Below are 15,959 nucleotides of genomic sequence, written 5' to 3'. Positions count from 1 at the left end.
TTCAGAACAGAAAGCACCCAGAAGTGGGTTGCTCATTATCATTATGATTATTACTTAAAATGAAAGAAGTAAAATCATGTCGATACTTGCTTTCGCTATAGTACTCTTTTTTTTTTTTTTTTTTAGCTGGTCTCCCTGATAACAAACTGAATAAACTTCAACGCTTTCAAATTCATGCAGCCCGACTCACACTCCTTAAACCCAGGTATAGGTGCAACATCACTGCTCAGAACATTTAATTCACTGGCTTCCCGTTAAAGCAAGAATTCAATACAAAGTAGCATGTCTCTGCTTTCAGTGTCTCTTTTACAACATTATGCCACCGTACCTTTCAGGTCTTTTCCATCTATACAATCCTTCTAGATCGAATGTCTGTACGAATTTCTCTCTGTTGTGGTGTTCTTTTCTGCCGGAAAGGATAGTTGTGTGTGTGTGTGTGTGTGTGTGTGTGTGTGTGTGTGTGTGTGTGTGTGTGGATTGATACGGATATTTATATAGCGCCTATCCTCGGTCGGAGACCAAGCTCTAAGTGCTTTACAAACACGGGGTCATTTGCACAACAGGCTACCTACCTGGGTAGAGCCGACTGACGGCTGCCATTGGGCGCTCATCATTCGTTTCCGTCCTGTGTCATTCAATCAGATTTCAGGCACGCACACCTACACACTCAGGCGTACATGTAACATTTTACGTGTATGACCTTATTTATTTATCTATTTTTTATTTACCCCGCCTTATAGGCAGCCATACTCCGTTTTCGGGGGTGTGCATGCTGGGTCTGTTCTTGTTTCCAAAACCCACCGAACGCTGACATGGATTACAGGATCATTAACGTGCGTATTTGATCTTCTGCGTGCGTATACACACAAAGGGGGTTTAGGCAGTAGCAGGTCTGCGCATATGTTGGCTGAGCTGGGAGATCGTAAAAATCTACACCCTTGCCGTCACCGAGATTCGAACCCGGGACCCTCAGATTGAAAGTCCAACGCCTTAACCATTCAGCTATCACTCATCGAGGTTGTTGCCAGCACGCCCAGCTGCTGTCTATGTTGGTCGCCCAAATCGATGCCTCCTATATCTTATTTTTTAATTATTTTTAATTATTATTTTTTTAACATAAGTTATTATGATAATAATTGATATGAAAAACAACAACAACAAAACAAAAACAAAACAACAAAAAAAGCAACCAAGTTTATGTGAACAACAACAACAACTGAATAAATGAATAACCTAAATAAGAAAATAGGTTAAATAAATGTCAGTTTCAAGGTTGATACCCTTCCCTAAATTTTCTGTTATCACATGGAATAGGTAGTATCTTATCATTATTGTTGCCAGCTGTCTTAACAACAACAACAACGACAATTACTTCACATCGGTTCTAAGGTGGATCACACTTCTTCAATCAAGGCCCCATAGAAACTCCATTCTTTTAGAAATTCGGTATACTGCATATTAATCCTGGTGATATATACTCTTCTGCAATGTATTTATTCTTTTAATATTTTCTGAAAGCTGTGAATTCAAATGCATCCTCTATCTTTGCTTTGCATTTCATCTTCCATAGCGACAAGAACTGCATTCAAGATTCTCTCATTTTCGACACAGGGTGCTTGCTGTTATTGTAGGCAACTCAGTGGGCAACGGTTAAAAATAAATAAATAAATAAAGTGTGCAAATTTCGTTGCTGTGGATGCATGGGCGGCTCTGTTTTCTTCGAATGCGAATTTCGCACTAACTAATTGTATACGCATCTTTTCTTTCTTCAGTTCTGTGGAATTATCTAAGATACACTTGATCTTCATCAGTGGTCTGCATATATATATGATGATAGTCAGTCGTGTCCGACTATGACCATCAGAACAGCAGAGGAGGCAACTGCTGTTCCGACTATTTGGGCTAGAATTTGATTATAGTGGAGAGTGTCTTGCCCCAAGTACATCCCCATTCTCTCGGCCAAGAGGGTTTTAGGACAGTCGGCGTTGGGATGGTTCCCAAAGGCCAACTAACCCACAAGACTGCAGCACTAAGAGACAGTGCAATTTTGCCTCCTAGTTTGAGAGTTATAGTCCTTCACAAAAGACTAAGCTGTAAATGGTTTCCCATTGACTGGAGAAACCATTGATAATACAGCTCTCACTTTGCTGTTGGCCCAAATGTAAACTTACAGTGGTCTGTAGATTCACATAAACTTGTCTCATTGAGTTTTGGCTTGAGTAGTACATTAAATATCAGTACTATAAGTACAAACACATTCACCGGCTTAATAAGATAATCATGAACTGCAATAGCTTTATGAATAATATGAATGTAAACGAGATAAGAAAACATGTATCACACATTAAAAAATAATGATAGATAATGAATAGATTAGTTAATGGATATATACATGCTTTAAATGAATAAATGAATAAATATATAGTTTGACAGACAGATAAATGAATAGACAAAATATTCAAGTAAACAGTTAAATAAATAGATGAAATATACAAATAAATAAATAAACAGAATAAACTGGATTAAAAAAACAACAAAACAACAACAACAAAGAACACATACACACCCAGTCAACACACCTACCACCCTCCACCCCCACCCTCACCCCTCCCTCTAGGAACAGGACATACTGGTAACAGATCACCAGCCACAGTTACATATCATTACGAAGATGTGAGCCGCATAAATGATTCGATAAATTAATCCGTAACAAAATGAATAGAACTGTATAGAACAGAATACAGTACCATAATGAAATAATAAATTCACAGGAAAAAAAATCCTTCTACACTGAGTTTAAAATGTAAATGACACTTAGAATAAAACACTTATTTTTGAACACTTTTTTTTTCAAGTTTGTCAGTATATACGCGGCATCGTCATTGACAGCGTGTTGGAACAGATCACTGAGAGAGCTGCTGAAGACATAAAACTGATTATTTTCAGCCAATCTTGAACTTGAACTTGACAGAATCAATGTGTAGGCCTTCTGGCCTTCACACGGTCCATATAAGATCCTACCGTTACTGTGGCATGCGTGGGTAGTATAATGCCTACAAACTAACAGAGACAAACTGGATCGTAGACAGTTGAACTGCCTTTCCAAAAAGCGTCGAGCCTTTTCTTACAACACGTGATAGCTTTGACGTTCATACCCTATCCCCGATAGTGTGTATTAAACTGGAGGGCGCTGCACATAATCCCGTCCCCACTCCGCAACGGATTCCCCGCCCTCCTGTTTACTAGTTAATTGTGAATGACATTTGCTGAAAAAAAATTACATCTTGGCGTGCCATTATATGAAAGTTCCCAGAACTCCGTTTGTGTGTGTGTGTGTGTGTGTGTGTGTGTGTGTGTGTGGGGGAGGGAGTGAAGAAAAAAAAAAAAAAAAAAAAAAAAAGAGAAGCGTTCAATGGGAGTTCACACAGTGGAAAATATCAACCAACACAATCACTGAACTGATTTTCCAGTGTTACTAATCGGCGGAACTGCACATGATAATTGTAGCCTATTTTGACCATCCGCTGCTGTCGTATCACTACTCGGCATTAAATTTGCACACGGCACCCACTATAATTATGACGTCCGTGACGGAACCTCGCCGGGCTTTATAAAGGCAGCAGTCGAAGGTTTGCGAAGCGAAATAGTATTGATCAAGAGTACGTGACAACGCCGGGAGACCGATGTATACGTGTTGCTGAGTGCGGGAGGAGGTGTACTTTTCAATTGTGCTCGCTCGTTACTACATAAAACGTACTTTATATTGAAAAAAAGTTTTAAAAAATTAATAAAAAGCAAAAAAGAAAGGAAAAGCAGTGTTCTCGGAGGTTGAACATATACTGAGCCAGGGTGTTCTGGACTAAACCCAGCGGCGTCGAACTGCGTTGACAAAAGAAAAGCAAGTAAGTCAGTCCCTCCACTTTTCTGTTCGTGTGTCTGTCTGTATATCGATGGATCTGTCTCTGCGTTGAAGCAGTAGTTAAATGAACTGAGATCGACTGACGCGGTGTGAATTCCTTGCTCAGTCTCTTGTTAGACTAACAAGTACGCACAGTAACTCACTTGCGAATAAGGCCATTATGAAACACTGATGTTTTCCCCCTCACCAAAATAAGTTTTCCAGCGGCCGCACAATCATGCAGAAATATACTATGTACATATACATGCACAAAAGATGCACGCTATTCACTCGGACGGACAGACGGACACACTACACGCACACATACATACTTACACCGCACGCCCCCTCCCCCGTCACACCCCCCTCCAGGCCCCCACGCATACTGCACACACACACACACACACACACACACACACACACACACACACACACACACACACACACACACACAGACACTGACACACACGCACACACACACACACACACACACACACACACACACACACACACACGGCACACACACACACACACACACACGGCACACACACACACACACACACACACACACACACACACACACACACAGAGACACTGACACACGCGCACACACACACACACACACACACACACACACACACACACACACACACACACACACACACACACACTGAAACACTCGCACGCACATATACTTAAACACGCACACGCACACACTACAGTACGACATACACGTGCACACGAAAACATCAGTACAGAAGTGAAGGAAATTTAATCCGGTCATTAATTTTGAGAACTGAGCGTGACTGTTGGAGCATGAAAGATACATCAGTGAGTAGCAACATGTCCATTCTGTAAGTAATATGAATCTTTTGAAGTCAGGCGAACGTCAGTCGTGGACAACCAGTAAAATATATTCACACACACACACGCATACACTCACACACACACACACACACACACACGGCATACACACACACACACACACACACACACACACACACACACACACTGGCACATACATCATACATACATACACACACACGTACACACACACTTCTTATCTACAAAGCTTTGAAATTCAAGAGAATAGGAACCTGATACTGTACTGCATTTATTTCAAATCATGTGTAAGGTTTTTGGGTGCGTGTGTGCGTGAGTGCCGTGTGTGTGTGTGTGTGTGGGGGGGGGGGGCGACGGAGGCGGGGGGGGGGGGGGGGGTGCGTGCGTGCGTGCGTGCGCGCGCGCGCGCGCGCGCGTGTGTGTGTGTTCACCTACCACTGGAGAGGGGCCGTTGCTTAATGAACACAGTGACGTGTCTCAAGTTATCGTCATCCACGTATATTTGTATATAGCTATTTCCATTTGGTGCCATTTAATTTATCTTTGTATTTTCTATTCATTTTATTTGTTTGTTGTTTTCTTCTTATGTTGGACATGTGCTGCCGCAAAAAGAAAATCTCTGTACCAAAGTATAGACAATAAAGTTTGTGTATTGTGTATTGTATTGTCTGTCTCTGTTTCTGCCCATTAATTTTCATTCTCTTCTCAGTGTTAATCAGTTTCAGTTTCACTTTCTCAAGGAGGCGTCACTGCGTTCGGACAAATCCATACACGCTACACCACATCTGTTGAGCAGATGCCTGACCAGCAGCATAACCCAACGCGCTTAGTCAGGCCTTGAGTGCATGCTTACATATTTGTGTACCTATGAAAGTGGATTTCATTTTACGTAATTTCGCCAGAGGACAACACTCTCGTTGCCATGGGTTCTTTTTCAGTGCGCCAAGTGCGTGCTGCACACAGGACCTCGGTTTATCGTCTCATCCGAAAGACTAGACGCTCAGTTTGATTTTCCAGTCAAACTTAGGAGAAAGGGCGAGAGCGGGATTCGAACCCACACGGACTCTCTGTATTGGCAGCTGAGCGTCTTAACCATTCTGCCACCTTCCTCCCTTAATCAATGAACCATCAGCTGGACCGAATGGGATGATGGGGAGCTGGGGTGGGAGTCACAGTTGGGTGGGTTGACGTGGATACTGTTAAACAAAATAAGTAGACTCGTGAAGGAAACAGGGAAATGAAAAAAAAAAAAAAAAGAGAACCCAATTATGGGCAAATGCGAAACTGTCGAGTAATAGGAAATTTCCGATCAACACAGAGCTGACACTCCCATATCAAAAGCCGCCTTTGAACAAATCATGTGGGAAATCCGAAACTTAAGAATAGAAATCGGCTAATACGGATATTCCCGTTACTTGTTTTAGAATATGACGTCGATTACTGTGGATCATGGGAACAGAATTGTTAGCTTCCTCGTCGCCATCTTAAAAGCGAGTAATACTGGTAAGATTTTGTGAAACTTTTCAGTTTGAATGGTTTTGATTGTAATGTAATCATTATTATTACAAACAGTAAAAAATGATTTAGTGTTATATAACTGCCCAAGATTGTATTATGATAGTTGTTTGGTTCATAGGTTTTTGTCTTTCCACAGGGAACAAAACAAGTAACCATGACAGCTGCTACACTTCCCACTGGGGGCTGGGCTGGGGAAACGTTTTCATCAATCCCATCAGTCAAAAAAACGGATTCTGGTATGTTTCTCTTGTGGGTTAGTCGAAGAAGGAGAAGAAAATAATGGGATTATTTTTGTCACTTCCTCATTTATTTATTCATTTATTTTATTTTTCATTATTAATATATATATAGATCTATATATATATATATATATATTATTTTATTTTATTTTATTTTATTTTTTTGTTTGTTTTTTGTTTTGTTTTTTTTGGTTGTTTTTTTTTGGTGGGACGCAGATGGGCGCAATAGCCAAGTGGTTAAAGTGTTGGACTTTCAATCTGAGGGTCCTGGGTTCGAATCTCGGTAATGGGGCCTGGTGGGTAAAGGGTGGGGATTTTTCCTTTCTCCTAGGTCAACATATGTGCAGACCTGCTAGTGGCTGAACCACCTTTGTGTGTATACACACGCAGAAACTCAAATACGCGGGTTAAAGATCTTGTAATCCATGTCAGTGTTCGGTGGGTTTTGGAGACAAGGAAATACCAAACATGCATCAACCACGACAGAATCATCGGCAAGTTGATATTGGTCATGTAACGGAAAGAAGAAAGAAGATTATTCAGTTGAAAAAGATGAGTCAAAAAACAGGCTAATGATGTTAGCAATACCAAGAGTTGCAAAACAACAGCAGCAGCAACAAAAACAAACAACAACAAAACGAAACAAAATATAACACACACACACACACACAACCTAAAATGGGGAAAAAAAAAGAAAAAAAAAAAGAGAGAAAAAAAAGGATGACAGCTATTTGTAAAACTGCTTATTATATTTATTTTTCGCAATTCCACTTGTGTAGTTCGTTCACTGTGAGTGGAACAAGTTATTCACTTTATGTTATGTATGTATGGTTAAGGAATTTTATACTGAATCTTGATGACTGTAAAGCTTATTGAAAACTGAGGACTTGCAGGAGATTTGGTTTTTCTGTTGTTAACAGATGCCAATCCAGCTAGTGGTGATGTGCTGGAGGAGGTGGCATACCAGATGGGAATTCCTTACCCTATCATCAAAATGGCCAGGGCTATCCAGTGTCTTGAGAAGGGCACTGACTTCCCAAATGCTTGTGACCTCATCGAGTTTGCTGAAGAGCTGATCTCCAGTCCAGAAAAGCAGAAGAAGATGACGAAGAAGTTGTATGAAGCTGAACTGGCAAAGAAGGAAGAAGAAACTAAGAGCAAAGACTTGTACGAGAAGAAGGCACAGGTCAAAGAGGCTACTGCTGCTGAGATAATTGTCAGTCCTTCTGCAGAGATGCAGAAACCTGCACTGGCAGAGCCCAAGTCTTCAGTGGATAATAAGATGGAGCTGAAGGAGAGAGTGAAGCATCTGGCCAAGGAGAACCACCAACTGAGGCAGCGCAAGATGTGCCGTGCCTGCAGGAAGGTGGACCTGGCGACCAGTGGCATCACATTCCTGCCCTGCGGCCACTTCATCACCTGTGAGATGTGTTCAGAAACGTTTGATGACTGTCCTGCCTGTGGCAAAAGCATCATGGGCACTGTGCGCACGTTTCTGTCCTAAGCATCTGTGACGTTTGTCCATGTTATGTAGGGCTCGCAATAATGCCGCTTGTTTATCTGAGATCTTGAACAGGACAGGGTACAGATAGTTCCTGTGTTCAATGTCTTGCTCTGGTCATCAGTATCGAGAGGCACGCAAAGTTCTGTTTATTTAGAGTTTTGTTGTGTTCAGATACCACTTGATTTTTTTCGGCAGATATGCTGAAATGTCCACCACAGGTTTTGACAGAAATGTTGGATTAATCCTGTGAAGTTGGTCAGAACAGGCATGTCTGGCTTATAAATGTCCTTTCTAGATCAGCTGTACTCCGTTCAGAGGGATTTTACCACTAATGTGACAGTCACTCTACAGTGACGATCTTTGTGTTTGTCCATGTTTAATTTGACCAAGGACATGAAAAAAAAAAAGCACAAAAATTGATTGAAAGGACATTTGTAACCAGGCAGCGCATGTTATGTTCCACTTTTTTGAGTGGTGTCTGGATTTAACAGCATTCAGATAGACAGAACATTGTACAACCATGATTTTGTTTTGTTTTGATTAATCATGTATGGTTTTCGTATAAATGGACTTTTTTGCATAGAAGCAACGTAAATCTTTCCTCAGTGATATCAGTTGCCATTGAAGAGCTGCAGGTAGTGAAATGCATTCTCTTTATTTCTGATAGTGAAAATTGCAGGAACAGTTGAAGTATTGACGATTAAATAGTAACTAAGAAAGTTCTGTTTGGTAAAAAAGCAGTGTGTAGTCTCATTTTTTATCGCCTCTGTGCAGTTGCCTTGTTTTATTTTCCAATACACTCCCAATAATATTTTCCGTGTAACCTTGTAACGAATTGGAAGTGCATTGCCTTCTTTGTGAGCCCACTTTCAGTAATTTCAAACATTGTGTCCCCATGTCATATCAAAATTCTTACATGCCTCTGGCTAATGCTTTCAGCTCATAAGTTTGTCAGAGGGCACAGATGAGTCTGGCTGATGTTCCACCGAAAGGTCGACTTCAGCACTGATGTCTCTGTGCCTAATGTACAGCTTAAATCTGAAAGTAGTACCGTGGGGGCTTCTCTCCCTACAGAATACTGTTTTATGTAAACAGAGAAAATAGTTATGTGTTTGAGATCTGCTAAGGAAGGAATGAAGCAGTTTCATTTAGCTTTGGATCATGACTGAATTGTGGAAAAAATTCATTGACGGCTGCTTATGAAGGGTATTGTGAGATGCTTGCATTTTGTTGGGCCGTTCATTCCTTGCACTGTTACAACTTTTCAAGGGGTCATGAAGAAAGCATTTAATTTTTATAGTTCTGTGAGAGGTTGAATGTTCCAGTCATGTGGCAGGTTGTATTTATTACTTGGTTTTCACAATTTGTCACAGATAAACTACATTTTTTTGTATAATTCAGAGATGTCTTATCCAAAAAAAAAAAAAAAGGGTTTTCTGTGAGATTTTGAGAGAACACTGTTTTTGCAACCCAGTCCCACAGACTGAGAAGGAGGGAATTTATGAAACTGGCCAAGGTCAAGGACTCCTAAAGAGTGGCAGATCAGTTTTTTGAGGTAAACAAGGATTTTGTCCACTATAAATGAATGTAAGAAGTAAGCAAAAGCTCTAGGAATAAGTGGTACTCAATTTCGTGACCTTTTTTTTTTAATTTTTTTTTTTTATCCAGGACATGAAATAAGGTCAAAACTTGACTTGCACTTTTAAACTGTCTTGAAACTTAATATAGACCCATTCCTAGAGTGAGACAATGAAACTAGTTATGTTTAAAAAGGTGGACATCAAGATTAATGAGGACTAGCATACTTCCTACCTCCAGTGTGCTCTATTTATTATGGGATGAATGACAATCAAAGTGTTGTCACTGAACCTGCTATTCAGTTGACGGCTGACTATTCCAAATGTGATATGGCGACGTATAATAGATAGAATAGTTAGCTAACAATTGAATAACAGGGTCAGTGGCAACACTTTGATTGCCATTCACCCTGTAATGAATAGAATACACTGGGGGTAGGAGTAAGCTGGCGTCTTGTTAAACATATTGTCCTGTTGGACCTGAAGGATATTGTTTAATTTCATCAGTATTAGAGGAAGTACAGAAAGAAGAGCAGTTCTAATCATTTTTAGATCAGGTGATGAATATCCTTCCACCCACAGAAATGTGGCTTTTGGTCTCTTTCGTTTTGGATTTCGTTTTGGACCGTCTCGTTTTTTTTCCGTTAATTATGTTATAGCAACACTGCTCTGTGTTTAGTAATTTATGAATTTGAAATTCCATATTCATGCTCAGTTGTTCTCATCATGTGCTGTCTCCTGTTGATTTCACTATAATTCAGCTCACTTATAGTTATACTATATTTGAATGAAGAATTGTCTTGTATTGATTTCTGTTTGAGCAGATTTTGTGTGTTTTTCGCAGCTGTTTTCTGTTTTTATGTAGTTGTTTTCTGTTTCACTCAGTGTCTCTTTTGTTACTAGTAATTTGTCATCTGGCCTCTGATGTACCCAAAGTCACAAATAAATGGCTTGGACAGATAAGAATTTCTATAACTTAAAATATATCAGATGTAATGAATATTGAAAATTAGAGTTTTATAATGGCTGAGGGACTATAACAAAGATAAGTCTGGAGACTTCATAATTTTGCTCAATATTGCTGTCACATTTCTTCTCTGTGTGTAAAAATTTACTCCTTTATTATTGTTATTATTGCCTAATAATCAGAAGTTGTTGGCTAGATAAATGTTAAAAGACTTTTTCAACAAGTTGTGGTAATACGCCTGAGGCTGTGAGCTTGTTCTCATCAAGCTCAGTTGAATGTTTGTTTCCCTAGCCTGCAGAGGAGCTCCTCTGACCTGTTAGGGAGATAGAAAAAGAAATATTTTTTTAAAAAGAAAGTGTAGACAGCTGGCTGCTGCTTTATAAGATTGATAATGATAATCAGAATAATGAAAAATATGATTTGTAATGTAATTGTAATGCCTAAGTTACACCACAGCCAGACACACTTTGTTCTGTTCATGAGGTTTCGTATAATGCCAGGGATGGTTGAGTTCGTTCCCATTCATGAAAACAGGAACAAAGTGTGTCTGGCATTTAAAATAAATGTAAAGTGATGCACTTTGTGTTTTTCTTAGTTTTTAAACAGACCAGTCTTAAAGACCCCCATCCCATTCCCAACCTCCCTTGTTGGGTAATCTCATTTGCTATAACTTTAGCTTGGAGTTATGACATGAAGTTGAACCAGTGAGAGGTTATGGAAATATATGCAATGCTAAGTTTCAGGTATACTTTATTGTTATTTTTGTGAACAAAAATATAGCACAAACTGTGGACAGACCATAGTTTGCAGACCATAGTTTGCAGGATAAGGATTGGAAGGGAAGGGAGAAGGTGAGGGATGGATATCCTAGAAACAGTTAAAAGATGCATGGGATAGTTTACATTTTCTTGATTAGTAGTTAAAATTGTGTTAATTAATAGTGGACAAGGAAAATGTTAATTGCCCGTGATAATTCGATTTAACATGTAAATATGGTTCTACTTTGCTTGAAATGAAATCACCGCCTTCTGCAGTATTCAGGTTGTTCAGTGTTTTGATGTGTGTGTGTGTGTGTGTGTGTAAAACTGACTTGTTTCTATATAGAATCTTCAAATGTGCCTTCTTTCTCTTCAGTCTCTCAAAAGACTGTTTTTAGGCATTGATGGAAATGAAAGATGTGGTCAAGCCAGCCACTTGGTGCCCATTTCCTTTCATTTGACATTCTGTTCAAGTATAACTTGAAAATGGTTATTGTCCAGATTATAAATGCCAACTCTTTTTTATATATATACATATTTTTTATTTTTTTTTTTATTTTTTATAAATAAAATGAATACATACATACTGGAAGTGTCTTTCACATTTGTGCTCATCCCCTTCCCAATGTATCCAATTCACCAGTCAAGTCAACAGAATGGACTCGAGAGTAAAAACTGCATGAAGAGCCTACCAGTGCCAGACGGAAACAAGTCTCCTTTACTTCCTCTGCATGTCTGAGTGTGCCCCCACCTCTCCACACACACAATCATAGACACTCATCATACATAAACACATAAAGCTCACACATGTTCAAAAATTCACGCATGCATATTCCACACCCAAGCCTTCTTCACTTGTATGAAGTATTCCTGTCTTCTTGAAATGGAGAATGATAAAACATAATTAACAGAGAAGGAACATACACACTCATGCAGAAATGACTCGTAAGCTGTAACCAGTCAAAAGAGACATCACTTGAACTACAACTTCTATATATTGAGCACAATGAGAAATGGTGACATTTGTAACACATCGTTGTTGATTGATAGACCACTTTCATTTGTCCATAACAAGGCTGATAAGGAACACTGGTGAAGTTACCTGTATTCCTCAAACAAAAAAGTCACAGGCCACATATTTCCACACACATTTCAATCATCAGTGAATCATAACTGGACATATGCTACAGACATAGCACAAATGTTTCACTTCAGAGTAAAAACACAGACCACAGCTTTAACAAATGTTTCACTGAACAGTAAAACCAATGACCACAGGTTTAACACTAACGTTTCACTTGAACAGTAAAACCACCGACCACAAATGCTTCACTCAACAATAAACTCAGAAGCCACGCATGTAACAAACATTTTATACAAGTATGTCAGTGAGCTGTAAAAAACCATTAGCCATACATTTAACATGTTTTTACTGAACCGTAAAACCACCGACCATAGATTTAACAAACACATTTCACTCAACATTAAACTCAGAAACCACACAATAAACACAAGCATGTCACATAACACGAAAACTATCAACATAATCAACAGATTTAACACAACCTGTTCAGTGTTGACCAACTATAAACTGATCCCATCAAAGGATCTCAAATGTGAAAAAAGTCAACAAAAACAATAACAAAAAAAGAGGAGAAAACATCAACAACATTAATTAAATTCATAATCCTGAAATGAGAAAATGGAAAAAAAGAAATCAAATTTGAAGTAATTACAAAGTAGAAAACATAAGAGTGGAGGAAGACAAGGAGCTTGGGAAAAACTGGGCAAAAATAAATATTTCTGCCTTGAGGAAAATTTTCCAAGGGAATGGGAACAAAAATTTACGCGAGTTGACATTATGTCGCACTGAAATAAGCATCCTTACCTAATTCAGCAGATACATTTACACTATGAATAATATTTGTTTTGCATCTATGTCTTAAACATTTCTATGAGCTTTTCCCTGAGATTGGATGAGTAATATATATGAATCCATTCTGGTGCAATGACACATGCATGGACAACATTGAAAACAAGAGTAAGATGCATGAAGCTAAACCTAGTACATTCACATAGTGTTCAAGTCTGCATAACATGAAATTTCACATGTCAACTGAGCAACAATACAAAAGTGCATCTCCTGTGAACCACTGCGCTGCAGCGGTCAGTCTCAGAGCACTCTGAGAGATGTTGGATGCATTCCTTATTGTCAATACCCTTAATTAAACTATTTATGTGGAGGGAAGGGATTTGGGGGCGTGGGGGTGGGGAGTATGACTGGCTCCTTCAGTCAAGTGCCTCAAATTGGAATATTTCCACAATGCAGTTCAGTTTCATCCACTTCATGGAATTTTATTATACTCTATTTCCCTGGCCAACACTGCCGATATTGGTATTTGGTCACACATGCTAGCTGCAATATTTCAGAGCACAGCCGCAAACGTACTATTGAAAACAAAAAGTTTGATGTTGTGAATGCTAAATTCTGATTATATGGCTGCTTTGGTGTTGTCAATGATTTTTGTCTGCAGGTTAACTGTCTTGATTTTAAGCACTAAATGCTGCAGAATGTTCATCTTGGTTTCTGACAACCCATCTCCACAAGGCCTTTGCCACTCTGGTTCATTCAGCAGATGTTCCACCTGTCCACAAGGAACTGCATGTCCGTGTCTGTACATCATCGATTATGTCAGTGACGAGAAAAGACCCTGCTCTGCAGGTGGGTCACTTCTGCAATGGTCAGTTTTTGTATGACCTGCCATGTCTACTTTTCACCACAGTAATCACTGTCAGTGAGGGAAAATACCAGACAAACCAAAGATAAACACATACACATCAATAAACACATGAAATACATATCTATTGAATATCAATCCATGGCTAGCAGCACATAGTTCAGCAGACAATGGAGACCATAACAATGAACAAGTGTCACCAAAGCAAACAACCTCTAGACAAAAAGAATCAAGTTAATTTTGTAGACCTGATACACACAACTTATTACAATCTTTGATACTGGTAACAACACCACTGAAATGTTCAAAATAAATCTAGTCTGTGATGAAGGATCCAACTATTTCACTGAACTAATCCCATCCTGATGATAAAAAAAGGAATAAAATACCATTAAAATGCAAATGTTTATTCATGGAGAATGATGTCCAGATTTAACAAGTGAAAGGCTTGCTCTCCCTGATCCAGGACTGAATTATAATGGCATGGCAAGTCTGGCAATATCCTGCAAATACATATCACAATGACAAGCACAGAGGGAAAATAAAAGCAACAGTGAAATGCCCTGGCAAAAACAGTGCAGGTCTTTAGGTCACTCTCATAGAAACACCACTTTGCACACTGCTAGTCGCTGATAAAGTGTATCATATGGGATAAGAGCCATGAAAATTACAGCAGGTTGCAAGGTCAACATTTTCCAGAAATGAGATCATGACAGAAACAGTGAAGTCTAAATGATGGTGTCCAAAACACCTGACTCAAAGACTTGAGATTTTTCTTTCAAAAAAAAGAAAAAAAAGAAAAAAAAAAGGCCTTCCCCACTTACTCTATATTCAAATGATTTTTTAAAGGAAAGATTCTTTTTGAAATGAGTGTAAGTTTCACAGACAGTTAAATAAACTGAACCAGCATTCAGTTATGTACATTAAAGCTAACAAGACAGACCAGAGTTGACTGCTTCTGGTTAATTGTATGGAGAGAGGGAGAGAAGGAGACTGAGAGAAACTATTTCAGGAGAAATACAGATTTATTGCACACAGGATTTTTACCATAGTTGAGCAACAATCAGAATAAGAAATAACAACGAGAGGAACTTCATGAATACTTGACAACACCCATAACAGGATAACATTCCATATTGTGTGCATCATATATGTCACTGGAATTTTCCAAAAAATTATTTTCTCCATTTAAAAAAAAAGTTTTTAAAGTTGTGCAAATAACTCACTGGGTTTGTTTCATATCTCAACTGTGCACCAGCTAACCAGTCACAAGTGAGACTGTATAATTATGCTGTCCACACCTGGTAATGATAAATGTATCTGGGGATGTACCGTACTTTAAGTTGTACCACTCTCATATGGCTGTTTTGCACTAAATGCAAGAAACTACATTGTCTGATCATTCTGAGCTGCATGCTTGGATATCTTAAAGCACCGGTAACTACATGTTTTACACCAAATACTGACATCACGCTGAAATAACACTTTCCACCGGTAAAGAATGCTATCTTTCCTTCCCCACCACACACATAAAGCTCAACAGAGGAGAAGCACAACTCAACATCTTTGCATCAAGGACAAGACAGTATTCCAAGATTTGATATGCTGATACTCGCATCCCAGGACAGTCAAAAGTATCGATCAAAGTCAAAAGTATCAATCAAAAATGACAGAACGTCCCACAAAAAAAGCCAGTTTCTGGGATGTAGAGGTAAGTACATTTAGTATGCAGTAACCAGTCTGTCTCTACATTAAGTATGCAGTAACCAGTCTGTCTCTGCATGCAGTAACCAGTCTGTCTCTACATTAAGTATGCAGTAATCAGTCTGTCTCTACATTTAGTATGCAGTAACCAGTCTGTCTCTGCATGCAGTAACCAGTCTGTCTCTACATTAAGTATGCAGTAATCAGTCTGTC

The 15,959-nt window shown here is 39.1% G+C and overlaps 1 protein-coding gene across 2 annotated transcripts; it reads left to right on the top strand.

Annotated features, from left to right (window-relative positions):
* The first annotated feature begins 3,624 nt into the window (after positions 1-3,624).
* Positions 3,625-11,582, top strand: LOC143299006 (uncharacterized). Of its 2 annotated transcripts, none has more exons than XM_076612080.1 (3): positions 3,625-3,902; positions 6,396-6,495; positions 7,419-11,582. In XM_076612080.1, exons 2-3 carry the CDS (start codon positions 6,414-6,416, stop codon positions 8,000-8,002), a joined length of 666 nt encoding a protein of 221 aa, XP_076468195.1. In that variant the 5' UTR covers positions 3,625-3,902; positions 6,396-6,413; the 3' UTR covers positions 8,003-11,582. The 2 variants fall into 2 exon arrangements, with proteins under 2 accessions (XP_076468195.1, XP_076468203.1); XM_076612088.1 differs by lacking the exon at positions 3,625-3,902 and adding an exon at positions 6,121-6,244.
* The last annotated feature ends 4,377 nt before the right edge of the window (positions 11,583-15,959 follow it).

Source organism: Babylonia areolata, chromosome 2 (genome assembly GCF_041734735.1).
Source record: "Babylonia areolata isolate BAREFJ2019XMU chromosome 2, ASM4173473v1, whole genome shotgun sequence".
Classification (NCBI taxonomy): Eukaryota; Metazoa; Mollusca; class Gastropoda; order Neogastropoda; family Buccinidae; genus Babylonia; species Babylonia areolata.
This window is presented reverse-complemented; position numbering and strand designations above follow the sequence as displayed.

Coding starts and splice junctions, on each gene's coding strand:
- LOC143299006 (XM_076612080.1), top strand. CDS start 6,414: ATGACAGCTGCTACACTTCCCACTGGGGGCTGGGCTGGGGAAACGTTT. Junction 6,496..7,418: donor AGTCAAAAAAACGGATTCTG/GTATGTTTCTCT, acceptor TGTTGTTAACAG/ATGCCAATCCAGCTAGTGGT.